Raw genomic sequence first — 24,771 nt, 5'->3', positions numbered from 1 at the left:
CTTTTTGTACGAATGTGTAACTAGGTCGTATTAACGAGTGAAATAGTTGCTGCAGATGTTGCAGAAATAAATATCCTATTGGGTGTGCACACATGTCCATTTTAATAGGCTCTTTGTCACCGCACAAATAATGTTTCTCATCCTAGTGGTTTAGCATGTGACAGTTGAGAGAACAACTAAGTGAAGGGTGTTTTCGCAAATTCTGCATAAAATAGTATCTCTCCTGCGTGCGTTCAAATGTGTCCGACCAGAAAGTTGCTTAAAGAAAAAGGATGATCGCACCTTCTGCACGAATAAGAATTCTCCCCCGAGTGTGTACGAAAAAATGTCGCTACGTCTCCCATTCTCGAGAAAGACTTTTCACGCTCGTTTCATGAAAATGGTTTCTTTCCCTAATGCGTACGTACGTGTCTAACTAAGTGGCTCTTCTTAGAGTAACATTTTTCACACAAGTTGCAAGAATAAGGTCCCCTTTCCGTGTGGGAACGGATGTGTAAATTGAGGCTTCTTTTCTCAGCAAAACACTTGGAGCAAATGCTACAAGAATGAGGTTTCTCTCCCGTGTGTGTACGAATATGTGTAACTAAGTTGTACTTATTCGAGAAAGACTTTTGACACTCGTTGCATGTAAAAGGTCTCTCTCCCGTGTGTGTACAGATGTGTGCATTGAGGTTGCCTCTCCGAGTAAATGACTTGGAGCAAATGCCACAAGAATGAGGTTTCTCTCCCGTGTGCGTGCGTGCATGTCTAACCAAGGTGCTCTTTTGCGAGAAAGACTTTTCACAGTCGTTGCAAGAAAAAGGTTTCTCTCCCGTGTGTGTACGATTATGACGAACTAATTGGTACTTCTTCGAGAAAGACTTATCACACTCGTTGCATGAAAAAGGTCTCTCTCCCTTGTGTGAACGGATGTGTGCATTGAGGCTTCTTCTCTGAGCAAAATACTTGGAGCAAATGCTACAAGTATATGGCTTCTCTCCCGTTTGTGTAGTATTTGGTGCATCAAAACCACCTTTTTCCCTGAAAAGGGTCTTTGCGCCTCCGCCTCCACTGATTTTATATGTTTCGATGTTTCTCGCATTGCACTGTTTATCATCAGGAATTGAGCTATTTGTTTTCTTATCAGTATCTACAGCGCCACATTTTTCCATATCTTCATCCATTAGGTTTCTTTCTGTCTTTACTAGGGATGCTTCAGTGTTGGAATCTATATGTGTCACCAAAGCTGTGGTACCAGTGCATTCATCAATTGAAGAATTCCTTACATTTCCTTCCGCAGGCAGATATGAAGTTGATGTTGTTTGAATGGGGATTCCATCGTCTCTTTGGAACCCTAGAAAAGAATTTCAAATGACAACTGTCACAGTAAAAAATGAAAGCTAAGTCTCCTAAACCTACCACTCAAAAGCTATTTAATGAATGAAGAAAGCCATAAATCACAGAGTTAAAATGCAGCCTGACTTGTACTTGAACCCTGAAACCCAAGAAAAAAATCAGAAAATCAATAGAGGGGAAGAGATTGGGATAGAAACAGATAACACAAAAACGACTTCGGCAACATGAACCATTATAATCCATCGTATAAATACATCAGTTGAAACACATAAAAACCACACATCTGACTTACAATTGATGAAGAAGAATGAAATCAGGCCCCTTAAGGAATTGGTACTTTTTATGGCAGACTGTGATTTAAACCTTTTTTCTTCATCTTGGAATTTTGTAAATTCAATATTTAAAATATCATTTTTATTCACAGTCTATAATAAAAAATGAACATATAACACATCCTATTCTGTTGACTTTTTAGTAATTATGCTAAGATGAAGATTTGCTATATTTAAACGCGACAGGAGAGTGACACCCATAATACCCATGTATCAGCTAAGCTAGGAGAAAAAGAACCCAGAAGACGTGTACTTTCAATAAATCGTACTGCTGGGAAATGCCACTCTGTATTTTATGAGTGCGGATTTCTGTTACTCCCTGTGGGGAACACATTTGAGCTTTGTCTCTGGTAAAGCATCAGCTTTTGGTCACTTGCACCCCCACTACCCTTCCCTGCCGAGGAGGCAATAAAGCAGGCCACTTGCCAAGGTACCTATAACAGTAACTTGGATGTGTAAAACACTGTGTCCTTGTCAATGTAGAGAAAATCATATGAAATTGGTTGCATACCTGTAAGAGATGCTGACAGAAAATTTTAACACTGGTGTGAGGCCAAATCATGCTAGCTTCCTTTCTCGTTCTATTTATGCTAACCAAGTGCCATTACTAACATACGACTGTGTGAGGACTTAATAATGTACAATTACTGAAAATCAGGTGCATAATAAGCCATTACATGTTAAATGGCAAACAGATGAAACACTATCGCCCACCTATGTACCCCACGTAGTGTAAAGGGCTGGGATGCAACAATATTGGCAGTCACTACTGAAGGGTAAAGGGTTGGGATGCAACATTATTGGCAGTCACTTGAACCCTCTCCTGCCAGCGCCTATAAAATGGAAAACGTTTTCCACACTGAGTTGAATAAGAATATTTGGAGAGTATCTGTGTGTAGCTTTTTAAGTGTAGAGTCACACTGGTTTCTTCGTTCCTCAGTGTTAGGAGACAACAGTGTGCCCTTCTTTACACCTGCTACTGAACTTGAGCCTCTTACTCGATCTTGGCATGTGTCCATGGACAACTTATAGCATTACCAGCATTTTAAACCAAATTGAGTGCTTGTATTCAATAATTTAACCTTCAAAAAATTTACTAACGTTTTTAAGCATTGTGGAATTTTAAACGGAGTTGTTGTGACACGTTCCCTGCCACGCGCCGCCATAGGGCGTCTCACATAACTTCAAATCCGAGTTGGTGAGACGCCATATGGCGTCTCGCATTGCTGCTGGACGCAACTAGTGAGACGCCAATGGGCGTCAAAGTAGCGTTTTCGTTAAATCATCAAGCGATGTATAGAACTTGAAATTTAAGCTACATTTCCTTATTGACTGACAAGACAATGTTATCTTCTGTGAAGGGAGGGTATTAGTAACACATTTCAGCTCGAATTTAATTTTTTTTCGCCTTCGGTTTCTCATGTTTTTTTCGGGAGTGCCATTTTTCAATGGCTATATCATTCTATGTTTCAAGTGGAAACTTGAGGTATTATATCTCCACACAATGTTTCAAATTACATTTGCAGAGCTTTTTTTCGTTTATTTTCCTTCCCTCAGTTGTTGCTCATACCTAATCGAGTGAGGAGCGCATCAGTATACCAAATTTATTCTCTGTGTCTGTGCCTTCGATACGGAAATGATAACCAGTTTAGTGAATATACCATGTGTACTCCGTCACGCATTATTGGGGGAAAGAAATGTTTTAACGACGAAGAAATCGAGCATATGTTTCATTCTGGCAATTCGGCTTCCACCAACGACCTTGAAGGATTTTCTGAAGGAGACACCGCTAAGTGAGGGTGTCTGAGGAGTCGTATGAATCCTCAGAGTCAGGTAATCATTCTTCTTCTAATATAGGTATGATTTCTTATTCAATTTTTTTATTCACATTCTAATAACTCCTGCTCAGTGGCGCCGACTCTACGGGGCCTGAGGGGGCCCGAGCCCCCCCAAAAATTCGTTGCAGATGTGAGGAAAAAATGTGTCATGCTGGTCAATTTTTCCCCAGAGTGTCCAGATATCGAGATTCGAGTGATCAGGGTTCTAATGTCGATCATATTACTCTTCTAAAATGCTTAAAAAAACTTAAGATTCACTACTTATAAAATTTACAGAGACAAGGTCCCCGGTTTGGGCCGCCCTATATTTTTTGTAAGTCGGCACCCCTGCTCCTGCTGTAATGTTTAGATACTTCTAGTGAGGTAATTCATCCCACGCTTATGGAAAGAAATTTGGGAGATAAGTCTCATTATGTGGGAACCATTAGGAAAAATAGGAAAGGGCTGTCAAGAGAAATAACGAGTGCTAAGTTAAAGAAAGGCATTTCAGTGCTATGAAAAACTTGTGGAGCAACGGTAAAGAAATGGAAAGATCAGCGCGACGTATTCATGATCTCCACCGCCATCAGATAGGAGATAATCCCAACGGGGAAATAAATCGAAGAGGGGAAGTGGTTATTAAGCCAAAGATGGTGATTGTGTACAATAAAATAAAGGGAGGAATTGACATTTTCGACACCCTTTCGTTGTATCACTGCACCCATCGAAAAACAGTAAGGTGGTGCCACAAGGTGGCCGTTGATGCTCTTTTTGGACTTGCATTGTTAATGCTTTTACACTGTGGAATGAAACACGGAATCCAGGTGCCCACATGATCTCTCTCCAGCAGTTAAGACGATAAATTATAGAGGAATGGTTGCATATTCTTCGGGATTCCGTTGATAGGGTCTAAAAAAATCGACGCACTACCTGGTAAATACAAATAACACTGAAGGAAGTCTTCGAAGTCTGGTAATATAGAGGATAAAATTATCATTACATAAAATCGAGAATTAGTATTTTTCGCACTGTTTCTTCATTTTAGAAAAGCCCGTGTTGGCTATCGCGAATGTTACAAAGAATTCTTGCAGACGATGAGCCGAAAAGTTGCCCTCAGAAAAGCCAAACGTGTTTCTACAAAATTTATGATCTCTCCGGATCAGCCGTACCTAAGCCTCCCAAATATAAATCATTGCTCTAATCATCTCCGGATACAATAGCAAATATTATGAAAAGCATTATCAACAATTAAAATTTGTTTTAACGTTATTTTCAGTCGTAGCTTTTGAGTGTACACTAAAAGGTTGGAACGCAGATCCAATTGCCTGAGCCGCCAAATGGCGTCTCACCAAATTTTAGGCATTGTCAAAAGTGGGGAGACGCCCTATGGCGTCGCACGTGAATAAAGTTACAAGCGATAGCGCATCACGTAATGAGTGTAAATATACCGAGAAATATTAGTAAAACCCGGAGATAGGCTCAATATCATTATTGCCGTTTGGTAATAGGTTCGAAAATATTCGCCTGGCACATGCGGAATGACAGTAGAATTCGGGCCCGGCAGCGAACGTGTTAATGACAACAAAGTTAGTGAACACAAGGTACTGAGACTATAAATTCAGAAATTCTTTATTTTAACGCTAAAATTTCATCTTAAAAATTGCTTATGCAGAGAGAAAAAATGGAAAATTCATTTCAAAGTAAAACAAAATTCAACAGTATGTAGTATGCAACAAAATATATCATCGCAAAAACCATTGACAATTAAATCACTTTGCGACGGAGTACTGGATTGAGGATATAAATGAGTAGGTGGATAGGGCTAAACCCTTATGTGGCGGATGTTGGGTGGAGGCGACGGACATTTTTATATGCAGAACACCTGACGTCAGGTATATCTGTCGCAGATTTTTCAATGCAAAGACTATTGCCGATGTGAGGGAGGGGAATTACAGCTGAGGTTGCATTTGTTGGAAGCATTCAGGCCCGGCCTGAGATCCAGCTTAGCGAGAACTTAAGGCCACCCCTCGGAAATTAAGCACAAAGCCTCCCACTCATTTATGATCATCCTCACCTCAGGTACTCTTTTAAAAGAGTAAATTATTGAAAATAGAATGCAATGTTTGGCTGAAAAAAAACACAAGCAACGCAAAAAGTTGACTGTGGGTTACTCCTATGACAGGGTTAGTGACTGGGGTGAGGGACAGACAGGATGAGCTGGGTCCCAATTCTAAGGGACTAAAATACCCATGCAACTCAACCCCAAATGGAACTCCGAACAGAAATGTTTAAAATGTCCTATTGCTTCTCTTAGCACAAAAACGTTTTCCAACCACAGGAGCTGGCAGGAAAGAGTTTAGGTGACTGTCCATAACTTTGCAAACTAATCTTATACAATCGAAATACAGAATTAGAACACTGAATGCATCTGATGGTTTCAAACTCAGGGGTTACTTCCCTTCCCTCACGTTGGCAGCAGCAGATGTCCGATCAATTGCATTGAAAAATCCATGACAGCTTTACCTGACATTAGGTGCACGACACATCCACGTCAAATCAAGCCCACGTTCGGCACAAAAGAGTTGAAAGGGGAAGGTGACTGTCCCTGAATTTACATCCTGCAGTGATGTGGATAAAAATTACAGCTAGAATTATTGCCTTACTAAGCTAAATTAGTATCACACCTACTATCGATACTACACAGAACTATAACACCAAACTCCTACAATTATGGGTTTGAAATCAAGTTTGGCTCTTTCTTAGCCATACTGATTTCAATACTGGAGAATGCCTCTCAAATTTATATTATGTCAGGAGTATTTTCTACTCCCAGGAAGCACGTTATTGTCTCATTGTTAAACCTAAAAATGCACCATAGCCTATTCTAGGGAAAGAAGGGCAAGAAGGAATGCACTCATTTAAAATATTTTCCTAATATCCCACTTTTTGATAGTGAATTCTCAAACCAAGTGCTTCATTATGGTGATTTGTAACTAATTTTTTTCAATAAATTAGCCTCAAAACTTGGCTAGTTATATAATAAAAAATTTCAATTCAACAAAAAATTGTTATAAGGCATTAAAAATGATACAGATGACCAAAAAAAGCAAGTAAATGTAACTGTCCTTCCCTATCCATTTGGCTCTTAAACTAAAGAAAACAGAAAATATGGATTGATGACTAATCAATCACAATATGGCCACTTTAAGAAGAGATGTCTTCACAGTATCATCCACCATTCACGGCCTGGCATTGTGAAATCTAGTAAGTCATCGCACCTGAAATCGGCCTGAATTTTATGGCCCGTTGATGGTGTGGATGGCACGGTGACAGGCCGGAGAGCAATTGGTGCTGTGCAGACCATGAAGTGATTAGACTCATCTGAAGGAATCCATAGAGACATATGGTTATTCAAAAGCACGGCGGCATGCTGGGGATGTTGGCCAGTGAAAAGACATCCCGTCAGAAAGCAGCCTCAGCCTTATCCATATACAGCTATTTGTAGCCCTTAAGAGCACTAACCCACTGCTTCCATTGTGGACTCTGTCGAATTCTCAACCGTGTCTCTTATAACAGAAAAAGTTGGCTAAATAAAAGCATTAACATGTACATCCTCCACATTAGCATCAATTCCTCCGTGTATAGAGTTATTTTCAACCATTAAGAGTACTCACCAAATGCCTCCGTAGTGGACTCATGGGTAACAGTTGAACTCTCAATTGGGTCCCCATCCTCACCTAAAGTAAGCTGGAAGAAATCATCAACAGATGAATCATATATGCAAAAATGATTCAGGATATTTTTTTAAGGATTGACAAAAACTACTTCATACACCACATTGCATCAAAAGGTGGTATTACTAACAAATATTTTTTGTTCAAAATAAATTCTTTTTCAACACTGTCAGAGAATTGAATATTTTCACATTTCTTTCAACATCAAAGTGATCTTTGATTTAGGTTACGCCTGCATTGTAATATTATCTTCATTAGTTAACTCTGCAATTAATGCCATTTTATTTTCATGGGATACCATGAAAGAATTAAGGTTTCTTTGGTAATGAAGTAATCGAAACCACATATTTGAAACTAGGCATCCATGTCAAAAAAAGGGTTAAAATCTGACACAGCTACATTGCAAAAGCAGATATCGATACTGAACACTAAATTTTTCAGTGGAAATCATGAAAATAATAATAAACAGCTGGCATTTGTAAAATGAAAAGTAGAAACTAATTATGAAAAGTGCTGAATGCTAAAATTGAGCTTAGAAGTTCCAGGTAGTAGCCACACACCATAACCACCGGGCTATCGCTCCTACATGAAGGCAGACCATTTATAAGAGAGTAAAATAGACCTGTAAATGTTTAACTACATTTCTAGTTTAAACCATTGGTTATGTTACCCCACATTGGGTTGATTCGTGGACAGCTTCCTACATATTACAACACTAAAAAGTTTGATTTGAATTTGACTTATAATTTTCTTATTGAGACATGATTTATTAGTTCAAGGATTTACTTTAGCCAAATATAAGGCAAGTAAACTACAGCACATAAATAAACCATTAAGATGAATAAAAATGGCTTCTTTTGAGATAAGAATACTTACTTCAGGAATTAGAAACTTTGAATAGAATGGGTTACCTTTAAAGCTGTACAGAAAGCAAAACTTCCTATCGTTTAGAATGATAAATGTTTAGATATTTACCAACAATCTCCTTCATCAATAAGTTAAATCCTATAACAAGAATTCCTCACATACCTGGTCATTCTCTTCCAGAGATGGTTCCCTCTTCACCCCAATCAGCGTCCACTCCAGGTCTACCACTACGGCTCCTGAGCCCAGAGTTTCCACCTTTTCACCTTGGGAAGCAGTTAAGGTTATGGGCTGCAACAAAATGCCAAATCATCATCATACACTATTGAGATACAAAAAAAGAAATGCTTTGCAGAATTTTTCTCACGAATAAAATTAAAGCTCATTCAAGATGGATACATTCTTCATGCTCCCCTACAAGCTTCGTCAAAGTATTTAACGTCAACATTTCATAATGTTTATGCTTATGTTAATTAAGTTTACCACTTTACTACAGACTTAAAACCTACTTGCATTGCAAAATCCCTTCAAAAGCCACGTGATGATCCTCAGGGAAATTGTTTCTGGATACGTTAAACTCCAGATATAATCTTATTCATTATAGAAACTTATTTTATGGTAGAACTTTGCATGAGAATGCAGAGCACAAATATAATAACACACTCATCATCACCATTAGTCAACAATCCTAAGATTGGTTTGACGCAGCTCTCCATTTCTCTCTCCTATCTGCTAATCTTTTCATCGCTACATATTTATTCTCTTTTACATCCTTTATAACCTGTCCTATATAACTCATTCGGGGCCGTCCCTTGCCCTTTTTCCCTTCCACTTGTCCTTCAACGATTGTCTTCATCAGAGCATCGTGCCTCAAAATGTGGCCAACTAAGTTGTCCCTTCTTCTGCTTAATGTTTTTAGGAGGCTTCTCTTTTCTCCTACTCTCCTTAGCACTTCCTGGTTACTCACACGGTGAATCCATTTTACCTTCATCATTCTTCGGTAGCACCACATTTCGAATGCTTCCACTCTTGACTTCTCTGCTGCTGTCAACGTCCAAGCCTCGCTTCCATAGAGAAGCATACTCCATATGTAGCATCTGATGAATTGTTTCCTTACTTCTATGCTGGTATTTTCAGCTGTAAGAAGATTCTTCTTTTTGTAGAAAGCCCTCTTCGCCTGCGCTATTCTACTGTGTATTTCTTTCTTGCTGGTAATTCGGTTTCCCAGGTAAGAGAACTCGTTCACCTCTTCAAGCTTATGCTTTCCTAGGTTCATGTTTGTTTTAGCCTCCTCTCTTTCGCTGCAAACTAATATCTTAGTCTTTTTTTTTTTGATTTTCAGCTGATATCTGGCCATTGTCCTGTCCATGTTTGTCAACGTCTTCTTCAAATCCTTCTCTGCCTCGGCTCTGACTGCTATGTCGTCAGCAATCGCAGCATACTAATTTTTTCTCCGTGGATATTGACACCCGAAGCTTTCTGCTTGATTTCGTTGATGGCTTTCTCTATGTAAACATTAAAAATTAAGGGGGAAAGCGCACAACCTTGTCTCACCCTTTTTCTTATTCTAGCTTCTGCACCGTTTGGTCCACATTTGATCACAGCTGCTTGGTTTTTATACAAACTATGAATAATTCTACGATCATTGTAGAGTATGCCGATTTCTTTAAAATTCTAAGCCTTGAATTCCATTCCACGTTATCAAAGGCCTTCTCTAAATCGAGTAATGCTATGAAGGTTGGTTTGTTTTTCTCCATTCTCTTCTCTATGATCATCCTAAGAGCCAAAATTGCTTCCCTTGTGCCCCTGTTTTTCTTAAATCCGAATTGGTCCTCATCCAGGAATTCTTCTGTTCTTCATTCAATTCTCCTGTAAATGATTCTTGTCAGAATCTTTGACACAGGTGTCTTCAGGCTTATGGTCCTTAGTTCTTTGCACTTTTCAGCTCTCTTCTTTTTGGGTATGGGAATTATGATGTTCTTCTCGAATTCACTATGTAAATCTCCTGTTGAGTACTTATCGCAGATAGTTTTATAATAACACACCAACATGGAAAATTAATACGGTCTAGAAAGGAGAATAATTTCTTATGTTTTGGTCTATAAGTCAATTTTACCCTCCAGCGGGGGCGCTGTGGCACAAAGTGCAACATTGTGCCGTTTCGGTCTCACTTTATAAATTGTAGTAGGTCAGTGAACCAAACGCACCAATTATTCCTTCTTTGTAGCACTATGGAGATTTATGTTTGTAATTGAAGCGCGTGGCATCTCGAATTTCGAAATAAAACGAATAATTAGCTGAGCTGGTCGTCGTTGTCAGTGCAATGGGTGCCCGGTGATGTAATACTATCCCGAAGTGGCAATTATAGATCAACATTGTTTCTCTCTGTACGATGTAGCGTGAGGTGAGTTGGTGGGAACACAAGAGTATTCACCATTCCTTCTCTGAATCAGGTTGAGCTAACAGCTAAGTGTTTGGTGTGTAGGAGCAGCTGTTTGTGGAGAGAAATGAACCTGTGGCATTTTCCCCAACGTGAGCCCTATGATGTGAGTACATTTTTAGAATTAATTTTCATTGGATACTTTGTTGTCCTTTTATGGAACTTTGATGTAGAAAAATTCAAAAGTTAGTTATCACACTGCTTAGGGCATGAAGATTCGTTGCCGAAGAAGACTATCTGAGTGTACTACAAGAGCTGTCAGACGAGGAACAGGAAGTCCGCATTGAGGAGAGTGATGACACAAATGAGGAGGAAAATATTTCCATAGGTGATAACCCCTAGGTAATAAGAGACTGATGAAGCTACCTCTGATGGCGACGTGGAAGAACCTATAACTGCTGAAGATAGTGATGTTGATGGTGAGAATAATTATTTTTTGGAAAAGTTGATTAATCTTGCAAGTGAAAAAAACTTCTTTTTGCGGTGCTACAAAGATCAAGAGCAAAAACATCATGAAAACCCTACCAGGCACAAAACTCTGTGTAAGAAATACACCTGACAAGGCTAAGGCTTCTCTAAAATGTATAGATATAGACATGATTGATGAAATTGTGATGCAAACAAACAAGTACATTCAAACTTAAATAGCTCTTGTCCACTATTCAAGGGATAGGGATTGTAAGGAAATGACAAGAACAGAATTTATGGCTGTGCTGGGTATACTTTTCCTAATTGGCATAAAAAAGGTCATCATGCAAATGCTTTAGAATTGTGGAGTGCAGATGGCTCAGGAATGCAAATGCTAAGGGCAGCTATGAGTTACAAGCAATTTTTGTTTCTCTTGCAATCAGTAGGATTTGACTACTGAGCAAGTAGGGATTTCCGAAAACAAACAGATAAATTAGCTGCAATCCAAACAATAATAAACTCGTTCATAGAAAATTGTCAAAAAACATATAATATGAGCAAATTTGTGACAATTGATAAAATGCTACAACCATTTAGATGGCCGTTGCAGTTTCATTCAATATATATACCGAGCACACCCACGAAATACGGGATAAAGTTATATACTATGTTTGATGTGAAAACATTCTTCACCAGTAATCTCGACGTGTATCGCGGGAAGCAGATGAACGGTTCATATTTAGTGTCAAACCCACCAGTAGACATTGTCAAGAGGCTTGTAGGATCAATTGAGGCAACTAATCGTAATCTTACCATAGAAAACTGGTGTACTAGTTATCTGCTTGCCAAGCATCTTGTTACAAAAACATTACAACCATTGACACGCTGAAAAAATAAAAGATTCCACCTGAATTTTGGCCAAACAATACGTGCGATATAGGGTCATCTCTCTACGGGTTTCAGAAAGACATTACCCTCCTATCATATGTTGCAAAGAAGAACAAGGTGGTGTTGTTGTTTTCAACAATGCATGCTGAAAGGATCACTGATGAAGGTTCAAATAAACCATGCATTATATTAGATTACAATGCAACGGAAATAGGTGTCGACATGGTTGACCAAATGTGTAGTTTGTATTCTGTGACCAGAATTACGAAAAGGTGGCCATTAGTTTTATTTAATAGATTTTTGGGCATCACAGGAATCAATGCTCACATATTATATAGGGCAAATAATCCTACAGATAAACATTGCAGGAGGACATTCCTGAAAACCTTATCATACACATTGATGAACGCACACTTGAAAAACAGGTCAAACATATTATCTCTACCAGCTGACATTAAATTATTCTTGTCAAGTTATCAAAATGAATACTTACCAGTTGAGCGAGTCAGCAAGTAAGGAAATAAATAGTGTATTGTGTGGCCGTGCAAAGAACATATCAACGACAATAAAATGTGGGAGGTGTAATAACTTTTATTGCCGATAGTACTGTGAAACAGTTACTACCTGCAAAACGTGTACATAAATGATGTGAAAAACCTTAAGACGTACAAACTGAGTTTTTGGTATTGCTTAAAAAAAATGCTTTAAAAAAATGTAATAAAAAATTTTGAATTATAAAAACTCAAAAATCTGTACTTTTTGCCAAAACTATGTAAAGTTCTATTAAAATAACAAGGTGATGAATGTACGCTTCTTAATTCGAGTTTTTGTTATTAATATCAGAGGAAAACCAAGTGTTGCACTGAGTGCCACGAGTGCCGGCTAGTGTCAGAGAATATGGTGAGCCTGCTGGAGGATTAAAGGCATCAAACATTTTGGCTAATAAAAATAAGTAACTCAGAATAGAAATAATGGGAGGCAATTCCAGTAAATGAAAAAAGTTATCACTATATGAACTCCTTTTAGGACAAAAGATTCTTAACTTTAATGGGAAAATATGAAGGTTTATTTTACCCTGCACAAACAATTGATGAGTGGTGTGTACTTGAGGTGTTTTTACTTCCAGGGACTAAATAAAAATTTAATAATGCATATTGAAGAAAAACGTCATTAGTTTTCCCAGAAATAATTGAATCCATAGCAATTTATTTTCTCAAAAGGTATACGACAGTGCTTTCAAGGATGTGAAATTTTTTTCTGGTCTTAATGCAATATATCCGTGATAAATATAAACAATAAATGATAACTTCACCACTTTAAAGTATACCTCCACTACTGACCATGGTTTCATCACTATGTCATTTTCACTTCTCATAACCTTATCAACTGAATAACATGTTATACTACAGGAAGCATAAAAACCAGTGTTGGATGAAGCGAGAAAGAAATACTCTGTAGAATAGCACAGGCAAAGAGAGCATTCTACAAAAATGAATAATATACTCACAGCTGAGAATAAAAATATAGAAGTAAGGAAACAATACAGCAGACACCACATATGGAACATATGTATAAAAGGTAGCAAGGTTTAAAATTGACAGCTGCAGAAAAGTCAAAAGTGGAAGCTTTGGAAAGGTGTTGCTCCCAAAGAATGTTGACAATAAAAAATTTCACAAATTAACAAATATGCATGAAGAATAGTGGGAGCAAAGAGGTCTTCTTAAAACCTTAACTTAATCGGGCATATCATGAGATATGATGGCCATATGAGAACAATCGACAGATAAAGGGAAGGGCAGGTGGACTGAAAGAAGGGAAAAGGATGGCTCTGAATGTTTTTATAGGTCAGGTTATTAAGGATATATAAAATAATAACATAAACATGAATATATAAGCATATGTTAGACAAGAATTGAAGAGTATGAAACGAATTTTAGGACTGTGGATTAATGATGGCAACATAGTTCATATGCAATTCAAGTTTAACTGACAATAAAAAGTTCATAAATAGTATTGCCGGATTAGAAGAGTCTTGATACATCTGTTTGCTGGTGGCACCATTAGTGCAATATTTAACCACACATCCTTCTTCATCACTGCTAATCTGATAATTTTTAACAAAAGAGCAATCGTGCATTACCGGATCACTCTATTGGAAAGAGGAACACATTTTGATACACATTGTAATCAATTGGTGCACAAGCAAAAGTAATCATGAACAAAGCTTGAATTACAGGGTGTCTGTAGTAAACAAATAATCCCTGATGACCTATTCTGATCACTTTGTAAAAAACAGAATAACTTAATTGACGAACAAGATTCATCCAATTAAGTTATTCTTCCTTTTCATATAATCTAATATAAGCCTTGGAAAGAAGGAGGAACAACTTCATTGGACACACCTTGAGAATGAATAGGTTTTAAAATTGTGGACTTCCCCGATCATTGTGATTAATTTCCAAAAAGGAGCAAAGCAAAGAGCACTGAGGTTTTAAGAAGAATGTCATTATCTTGCACAAAAATATCTGAAACCTTTACATACTTATTTGATCAAAAGCTATATAACAGTGCTTTCAAGCGTATGAAATTGTTTCAGGTGTAAATGCATTTATTATCTATGATATAATATAAACAACAAATGATAACTTCCAAAACTTTAACATATATCTCCACTCCTGACCATGGTTTCAACACAATGTCATTTTCATATCTCTAACCTTAAAAGCAGACAAGCTACAGGAGGCCTAATTATCAGTGATGGATGAAGCAAGAAAGAAATAGAGAATAGAATAGCTTCTGCACAAAGAGCACTCTAGAGAAAAGAGGAATCTCCACACAGCTGAGAGTACTAATACAAAAATGTGGAAAACATTCATCGGACACTACATTCTGAGCATATTTAGAAATGATAGCAAGATTTTAAATCGACGGCCGCATGAAAGTCATAAGTGAAAGAATTGAAAATGTGTTGCTCGTGAATAATGTAGAAGGTAAAAGGGATCGAATGAGGAAGTACCAAGGAAGTACAGAAAATAGATGGAGAAGTCTTCAAAAAAACAAAACTTTATCAGCCACAGCGTGAGGTATGATAGACTTATAAAGACATTAGTCAAAAAGAGAAATGGAGAAATGGATGGGAAAAGAGAAAAGATTGCTTCTAGATGTACATAAATCATTAGTTAGATTAATAAGGATTTATAACAGAAAAAGAAAATAAATATTTAAATATAAGAACAACCAATTTTAGGAAGATGCAAATACAGTTTATATGTAACTCAAGGTCAACAGACAATACATAGTTCATAAAGAGTATTACCTGACCAGAAATGTCTTGATGTATCAGTTTGCTTGATGCACCATCAGTGCAATCATTGAGTCTATATCCATCTTCATCATCGCTGATATGATCTTCTTTAACAGAAGGGCACTTGTATGTTACCGGATTACTCTATTGGAAAGAGGAACCTCCATTGATACATATTATAATCAATTGGTACAAGAAGCAAAAGTTATAATGAAGAATGCTTTAATTACAGGATGTCAGTACAAAATAAATTATTCCCAATGAACGATTCTTGCCTCCAAGTAGAAATAGATTTACCTAATCAACCAACAACATTTGGCCAATATAGTTCTTATTGTTTCAATTTAATCTAATGAAATTCTTGGGAAGAAGAAGGAACCCCTTTATTGGGAAAATCTTGAGAGTAAATAGCTCTTAAAATTGTGGATTTCCCCTTGCATTATAATTAATTTTCAAAAATGAGCAAGTCATAAGCACTGATTTCTAAGAAAATAATAAAATCCAAGAATAAGCAAAATATTAATATTACATCAATAGTGGAAGAGTTTCAAGACTATGAACAACAACAGCAGAAAATTGAGTCAAAGTAAATAAAAATCAGTTCACCTCACTAAAATTTGATGTCTTTTGGTAATGGATTTGCATTGCCAACGTGCAACACCCCATTCAAAAATGGTAAAGGACAAATCCCTAGTCCTTGTTATATATTCCCATTCACTTTCATCACGAAATCCATATCTGATCTGATTCCTGTGAATATCAATCTCTCATAAGGAACGAGCTATGTTGTTGGACCAGGCTAGCAGCTGCATCATGATGTCATGGTCATATTATTAAACTGTTCCAAACTCAACAGTACTCATCTTAACTCTCAATTCCTAATCACCCTTCCACTCTGTCAAAACCAGATTTAAATACTGTGTTATACTATCAAAACATTAATAACTGCTCAGTGATGTGATGACAGTGCTCTAACTTGCTCAGTAAATAAATTTATGCTGTCAGTTTTGCATAAAAAAAGCAAAAAAAAGGTTCATTACAATAAATAATTCATTTAAAATGATTCATTCATGAAATGTATTCTGTAGCTGGTCATTATTGATAAGGAGTAGGAGAATGCTTTACGTTTGCTCTAAGAGGTGTTGGGAATATTCCACTAAGGAATGACATTGTGCGGTAGAAAAATGTAACTATACAAGGCAGATGTAAACTCACCAATTCATCAGTGGCCAATGGGTCTGACACATCAGTTGAAATTCCTGCTGGATCTGATGTGTACAGCATAGGATAAATCCCTTCACTGAGGTTACCTTCATTCTCGTCTTTCACTTGAAACTGGAAGATAGCAATGGGCTTCACTCAACTAAAGAAAAAACAATAATAAGCTCATTAAATAATAAAAAATCCTCATTTCCTTTAGATCACTCCAGCTGGCCAATGTACTCATGATATTTTGTGACTTCCGGATCAAACTCCAGAGTATCAACGTTCAACTAGGGAAGGAGAGTTATGTCACAAAGGGCGTGTGGTTTGAATGAGTTTTGGCCACTTGGAGCAGAGGCAAAACAGCTGGAACGGTAGATTGAGGTTCCACTGTACAATGAATTGTCTCAATATTTTCTTTACCCAGGCTTGTAATGAGGTGCCACAACAGTTATAGCTGGATCCTTCATTGAAACTAAGGAGGAAGATGGCAAAAACAATGAGAGGGCTATAATGAGACACAGCCCAGTTATAGCTAAGCCAAATGGCTTAAACAGACATTTCGCACTGTTATCCACAAGGCTACTCCATCAGATACAAGTAATTTCTATCAGAAGATTTCCAGTGTTGCACAAGTGATATTGACTATTAAAAGATTAGTGTGGTTCAGCTTTCGGCCTCATACCTTACAATTGGAAAAGCCCTCAACTGACGGAGGCATTACCGTGAATGACTTCCCGTAAATATACTGCAATGGTTCAAGCCCCATTACAATGCATTTTTACTCGGAGCATTTTCTTCCCTACCATTTTACCCGCTCTTTCCACAACCTTTCCCAAAACCCCACCCCCAGACCATGGCCCGTGGAGGAAGGCCTGGATGAGTAAGAGGGGATGAATGAGTTTTCGCCGATTTTTGTATGGTTGTGTGTGAGTGTGTGTGTGTGGGAGGAGGGGAGCTCGGGTTTTTCCTGAGTGAACGGCTTGTTACTCCCCCTTTTTTGTTCATTGTGCGTTACCCCCACCCCAAGTTGAGGGATAATAAAAGGTGGTGCGCGTAAGAGAAGCGAGAGAATTCCTAAGTGACTGTCGGGCGGAGCCTATGCCCAAAATCAGTGTGACGCACGGCAGGAGGAGACAAGGGGCCCAAACATTATTTCAGAAAGATTGATCTGGAAGAAGAATCCCCCCTGTCCGAAGGAGCTAAGGACCAGCTGAAGAGGACGCATTACCTCCGTTCCGGATGCAGCTTCCTCCAACAAGGGAGAAAGGAGTGCAGTAAATGGAACGAGAGTTTGTTGGATCCAACCTGGTCCAAATTCGGACTATGATAAAGTAAGATTGCAGCTATCCCCCCCCGAAGCCCCCTCGTGTCTCCTGCCAAGCCAAGTTAAGACAAACAGTCACGGAATGCACCCATTACATTAGTGAAAGTGAAATTAATCACCAAGTACAATTAATGTTTGCAACCAAATTTGTATTCGGCGGGATGGACTATCATTTACCTCCCCAGTCAAGAAATCATTGAATTTGTATCATATTTACATGTTCACCACGGAACTTTACTTTGCTGTCATCATTTTCTATATTGATTTTCATCTAGAAACCAAGTTATATTGTTGTTGTTTTCTTTTATTTATTTATCATTGATGTTTCATAAGTGGCTTTCACCAATTCATATTTCATTAGCGTGTAAGAGGGTTCCTTTTGTTTTTGTCATATGCAACCTTATTTGTGTGAATTATATTTTGATTAAGTGAAAGTGTTTGAGTAAGTGTTTTGTTCTGATTCCTCCACGGGTCACCCCAAGGAAAATATCCTTCGCCCTTCCTTTCGCCCCGTCCGTTTTCCTTCCCGTAAATGCATGTTGGACGAGTGCATCAGCGCCCGAACGTCACCCATCAGTTTGAATCGGGAACCCCCCACGCACAATCATCTTCAAAGAAGGGGAATATATTTCATTTATGTGAATTACGAGAAGTGAGTGGCATAGTTTTGTCCCGTAGGTCCCATTCGGAAGGGATTTTTGCGGATTTGTATATTTCTTTTCATTTTTGTGCGACGTCTCCCCCCGGTTCTATTGTGGTATCCGGGCAAGTCGGGGGTATGATGCCACAATACTTATATTTATGACAGACACATCATCTTCCTTATTGCTACCGAGAAATTTGTATAACTGAAGGTGGTTCAAATCAGGTTTTACTGTGTACTAGAACATAACTTACCAACTCATTGTCCCTGGGCAGTACCAAGTCTGGCACAGGAAGGTATACTTCAGTGGTTTGGGCTGAGCATGTGGGCTGTGAATTGTTTTTAATCACATCTTGAATGCAGCCCTTAGTCTCCACAGAAGGCCCTGATTTGTCATCAGCAGCTCCTCCTCCTTCAATACTCTGCAGAAAAAGAAAGAGAGAAAAAACACTCATCTCCTTAAAAAAATACATATATGGGATGCTCTAAAGCAATACGAAAAAGGATGTTCAACATATTTTCTTTGCTTGCATATAAAAATGGAGTGGTGTCAGCATGCCTGTTAATCAAGTTTTGGGTCTGGTAAATATGGATCTCTGTGGTCGAATAAGTGATGTTTAAGTTGGTGGGGCAATATACATGTTTGTGCTTGTTGATGATTATTCCAGGAAGCCATTTTGCTGTTTTTTTGAAATCCAAAAGTGAAACATTTGATATATTCAATGAATTTAAAGCTTGGGCTGAGAACAAGACTGATAAAAGGATTAAGGTTGTAAGATCTGACAACGGTCTTGATTTACCTAATCAAAAGTTAGATTATTTTTTAAGGGTAAATGGAATAGAGCATCATACTAGCACCCAATACACCCCTGAACAGAATGGTGTGGCAGAACGTGCTAATCGCACAATATGTGTAATGACTAGATGCATGTTGTTTGATTCAGGCTTACCAAAGGGTTATGGGTGGAGACCAGTAACACAGCAGTCTACATTAAAAACTATGTACCACATAGAGCTATTCAAGGTAAGACTCCTCAAGAGTTGTGGGGAGGTTGTTGTGGTTCAAATGGGTTTAATGAGATTAGAATGGAAGGACCAATGACAGAAAGTCAAGGTTGTGTTTTGGATGGGGAAGTAGACTCCAATAACGATTTCCTTGGTATTGAAAATTGTGGTGAATCCATTGAAGTCAGGGAATCCAGTATTGAGAGGGAGAGAAAATATCCTTTAAGAAATAGGACCCCTAAACTTTACCCTGACTTTGTACCTTCATTCTAGCTTTGGGTAGTTTTTTTAGTGGCAAGGATCCTATTTCAGTCAATGAGGCCTTTGCTGGCCCAGAAAGGTCATACTGGAAAAGGGCACTGGATCATGAAATGCAGTTCTTTAAGTGTAACAAAGTGTGGCACCTGGTGACCTTGCCAGGTGGAGCTAAAGTTTGTTGAAACTCCGCTCATATTATGGCTTTATCACAAAATCCTTGGAGCCAGGAGAATGGCCTTCAAATCGTCCTATTCAAAGAAAATTCATGTTACCCCTGGAATATCATGTTCATGCGAAGTATCCCAACTTCCTTTTTTTTAAGTTACAAGCTTGTACTTAAAATAGAGATTTAGGGTAACAATTATCATTGTTAAATGAACAAAAAAAACTTAATTTTTAATGCTGAATTTGCTTCTGCAATAATAATTGTCAGAGAAGTTGCGTTTATAAGGACAAAATCACTAACTAATAATTTTACACAGTGGTGTCTTAGAAACTGAAGAGGAATGTATTTTTTTTGTTGATGACCCGGATTTATATCTAAAAATGTCATACTGAAGTAAATATGGGGTCCAAAATGAAGACATTTAGCTTCTTAATAGAATAGACACCGATCAACATAGGCTTACTCCCTGTGGCGTGTGATATTTCTGACAGAAGATAAGCAGTTTTGTGAAGCTAGGATTTGCTTAAATGAGAATAGCAATAGTAATTCTACAATACCAGGGGCGGAATTCTGTACACCGTACCGACGATTGTCGGTGTCGGTAAGCCGGTCCTACCGATAAGTCTCGGTACGAGCGATTCCGGTGACACGTTTTACCGACGATTGTCGTTCTACCACCGACAGTTGTCAGTAAACCCGTCGATACATACCGACGATTTCAAAACGCTCGGTAGGACCTACCGACAAATTTTTAGCAACATGGCGGACTTTTGTTTACACTTTTCGGCCTAAGCTGACGATTTTAAATCATAATCTACGACGCTAGATCCGTGGAAGCGCTCTAATTGTATGTTTTTTATAATAAAAATGATTGATTAAACACTTGAAACGTAAAATTTACATAGTGGGAGCAGTATTTAACTTAACCAATGTTACACGTATATTACATTATGCGTTCCAATATCGTAAGGTATTTTACATTAAAAATATTCCGTAATTTTAAGTATGTAACGTATTGCTTTGCTTTTTAATTACTCACAACAAGACACGATAGGTATCTATTGTTGATTCGTAAAGTTTGGATCCGAAATTAATTTATATTTTCAATAAAAACGAAAGCCTATTGATGCACTTTCAATGAAATATATACGTGGACATTTCGTTCACTTTCATATTAACTTCAATACCCTATGTGGGCATCTGAGAATGGGGTTTATAATGAAAATAACTCTCCTACCTTCGTAAGTACTCTTGAGAGCATCAGACAGCAACGACGAAATAGAAAAAGCATATTGCTACTATATTTTAGAAGAATATAAATGGCATCACTTAACTCCTCTCACTTTGACGTCGTTACCGGTGCACAAAACTTCCCGTAAAATTAATGCTGAATTTACTTCACCATACTAACCAAACACCGTACGGGACTTCAAGATAGATTTTTATTATTACTATAAGAGCACTGAGTAGGTACGTACCGTGTATTCCATCGGTAGAAAGGGGCAAATAAAAAGAATGATTGCACGAAACAAGGAAACATTTAATGAATTATTCATCATAAAACTACAAAAATTTCATTTCAACACGAGAAAACCTTCATACTTTCAACGGTATATCACAAATTAACACTGATCAGGCATATTTGGTCAAAGTCATATCAACGCAAAGTTTGAAATAACACACAAATGGTATCAAAATGCAAAAGTTAACACTTCCAAATAGATGTCGTAAAGTATGTCACTCAAGTTCACAATCACTACACTTGACGCGATGATACTGATGATACCTTCCGTGACATCCGCGGAATCTCGGTGTTTTTCTCAACGAATGTATTTTAAATAGCCCAAAATGTGAATTCAAGCGACAAAAATGTTTTCTAATTAAATAATTACCCTTGCGGAAGTATCGGACTTACGGCGAACAATGAGGCAAACGATGTAAACAAGCCGTGGCTCAAGATGAAGGTACATTGTTACAATACTAATAAAAATAATTTCGTCACTGCTAATCGCAAGAATACAATTATAATAAGCGTAGGTGAACAATTATGTAGCAGACAAAGTCCTCTTCAAGACAATTATACTTGAAAATTCCACCAAATGTTGCCGGTGTTCTTCTATCAACGACCGTTGAATCCTTGAATATAAAGGCTTTTTTACTTGGACTAGAAAAAATCCGATGGTAAATACAGCAAAATCTCGGAATACAAGCCACATCGCACCAACGGGAGTAAGAAATTGTGTTCGCACAGTGATTAAACATCGTAAATATTTCACAAAGCAGTGATCAACTCTTTTTAACTTCATCGCGGGCTGACGAATAACAGATGGCGTTTTCGGAGCCTCATTTGTTTAATGCAAACAAAGGAGAAATATGATTGGTCGAGGCGCCTAGCCTCGCGTGCGGGTGCCACTTTCGTACCGACAAAAGCATTACGTCACGAATTTGTCGGTTGCACCGACAATCTGTCGGAAGCGCCGTTTTGTGAATCACATTTCTATCGGTGCTACCGACGATCGTCGGTAGCTACCGACACCGACGATCATCGGTATCCGTGTACAGAATTCCGCCCCAGGCAAAAAGCATGGCTATGCTTTTTGCCTAGTATTGTAGAATTACTTAAGTGGCCCAACTGAAGGATACACAATTTAGAGAGACTACCCATAAGAACACATATTTACACTATCACAACTGAAGGTCATTCACCTCTGTTTTTAATATAGAAGAGCAACTAACTTACCAAGATATAGACTTTGGGTAGTTCGCAGTCTGTCACAGGAATGTATGTTTTAGTAATTAGTACACACCCTGCAAACTGCAAAGATCTCTTGTGTCAAAACCACCAAATTCTCTATTTTCACCTACGGTGTCTTTGAATAGGATCATTGATGTGGAATAAGTTTTCCTTACATTTCATTAACTCTTGCATATAGTTATATGGGAACTAAAAATTAAGGTCCTTTAGTTTGTTAGTTACTTGATTATATGTTGTAATATTATAATACACTGTTTTATATTTGCTTCACTTTTGATGAACTAGACTGGTATAAAGTTTGGTAAAACTACTTTCGTCTAACCAATTATTACAATTTTTTGTTTACATGTAAAATACATTTACAAATAATGATTTTGATAGATTTTATGCAGCATCTGAAATAATACCTGCTACTTAAGAGTACTACTTTTCTAGGTCAGAGCATCTTATGTCCTAAACTCTATTTATTTTATTTACCAATGACCAAATTAATACAATTTGAAAGCAAAAAAATTATCTCCTATGCCTAAACTATTTCAAAAAAACAGGATGGCTGTTCAAATAACCATTATACTATTATTATACTTAAAACTGACATCGCGTGAAAATGGCACCTTCATTTCTATTTTATTGCACTTTCAATAACAGTTTATTGCATTTTGTAGTGTCTATTATTTATTTTCATATCGAGTTAGATGATGATAAAATGTAGTGAAACACAGTTATATGACAAACTACAGAATATTTTAAATAATTATGTAGTAAAACAATAATAAATTATGGAACGAGACATATAGTGGCAGATATGTAGCTTGCCTCTGCCCACTTGTAGTTTGCGGCCATGTAGAGTCCCAGCCAACTAGCAGCTGGCAAGTGGCTCACATGTTTTAAGCGGTAAGTGTCGGCAGAGCATTCAAACTGTGCATGGCATATAAGGTATGAATTTTGCCGTCTAAAATGCAAATTTTCGTAAAATATCATGAAAGTCCAGTCACCACATCTATCTTGCATTCATTTGCGCACATCGCATCCATATCGCTTTTGCGATATTCACGTGTCTTAAATGATGGTTACAGTAAAGAAATATTAAAAAAACTCAAATTTTGAAAAATAATTGTACTGACATTGTTAAACTTAAGAACCTGACAGCATAACATTGATCAAGGGTAAGTCCCATTATTAAAAAAACTTTTCAAAGCAAAGAAAATTGATTATAAACAACAATAACTCCTTCAAGGAACAATGAAACTACCAATGAACATAATGATTTGGATAAAGACCATAAAACAGTTCCTAGTTTCATACACAGATCTACTCATGAGAGCGTTTAATTCATTTAAAAAATCGTTACTAATGTATCCTTATATGGATACAACATTACGTTTCTTAGGTTTCTCTAATGAAATGAATCAAGTAGAGTTCCTTTACATTACTCAAATACACTTTGCTCAATTGAAGCTATATCACTTCTTATAACTGTATAAAACTGAAGTTAATGATTAAATTCTGTTAAGATAACTAGGAGATAACAATGCAGATTACAATTTTGAGGAAAGTATATTTGTAAAAATTATTTTATGTTAATGTCTGCTATGGCTGTTTAATGAAAGCATAGATAATTGATTTCAAATAAAAAATGGGATCTGCTGAGGCAACCTGGTAACACCATGAAGTATCTCTGACAGTCTCATGGAGACTTTGTGCAAGTGATGTCAAGAAAGAAGATGAAACCTTTTTTATTTGAAAGTACGCATTTAGATATGAATACTGTAGAAGGCTTTCGTCCATATAAGTCCGGGTTTGAGGGAAAAAAGCATTTAAAATTTAAAAATACGATCACATTGATTTTAGTTAAATAATTTGGCTGATTGTTTCAATGCCAGTTAGGCCTAGTGGTAGCCCACCGCACTTTCATTTTGAAAGATCACGGTCCAAGACTCGGAGAGAGTAAATTTTTTCCAGTCTGCCACCTCCAATTTTGTTATCTGTTCCATTCTCTTCAGATTAGTTGATTTCACACGATTTACATTTTTTTTACTTGACTGCTTCTTGAGAATAGGCCTATATTGACACTGATATCGTCAAGATTCATCCAAGCAGGAGTGGTAAAACTGTGGTGCTGGCATCAAAATGAAGGGAACTTATTTTAAGAGCCAAACATTTTAAACATACTATCTTTGAAGAGTTGCCCAGGTACCATGAGCGAGAAAGATATAAAATCAGGGAGAACGAAAATTGACAAGCTTGAAATGATAGAAAGATGGGTATACGATCGCTTTGTGGAAGCCAGGA

General features: G+C 37.5%; 1 protein-coding gene across 1 annotated transcript; it reads right to left on the bottom strand.

Annotated features, from left to right (window-relative positions):
- Positions 1-205: 205 nt before the first annotated feature.
- Positions 206-18,584, bottom strand: LOC124172388 (zinc finger protein 2 homolog). The gene is made up of 6 exons (XM_046551839.1): positions 18,550-18,584; positions 16,338-16,457; positions 15,135-15,266; positions 8,248-8,373; positions 7,159-7,231; positions 206-1,333 (listed from the first exon to the last, which is right to left on the bottom strand). Exons 2-6 carry the CDS (start codon positions 16,404-16,406, stop codon positions 393-395), a joined length of 1,341 nt encoding a protein of 446 aa, XP_046407795.1. The 5' UTR covers positions 16,407-16,457; positions 18,550-18,584; the 3' UTR covers positions 206-392.
- Positions 18,585-24,771: the final 6,187 nt, after the last annotated feature.

The sequence above is a fragment of the Ischnura elegans genome, assembly GCF_921293095.1.
Source record: "Ischnura elegans chromosome 13 unlocalized genomic scaffold, ioIscEleg1.1 SUPER_13_unloc_1, whole genome shotgun sequence".
NCBI lineage: Eukaryota > Metazoa > Arthropoda > Insecta > Odonata > Coenagrionidae > Ischnura > Ischnura elegans.
This window is presented reverse-complemented; position numbering and strand designations above follow the sequence as displayed.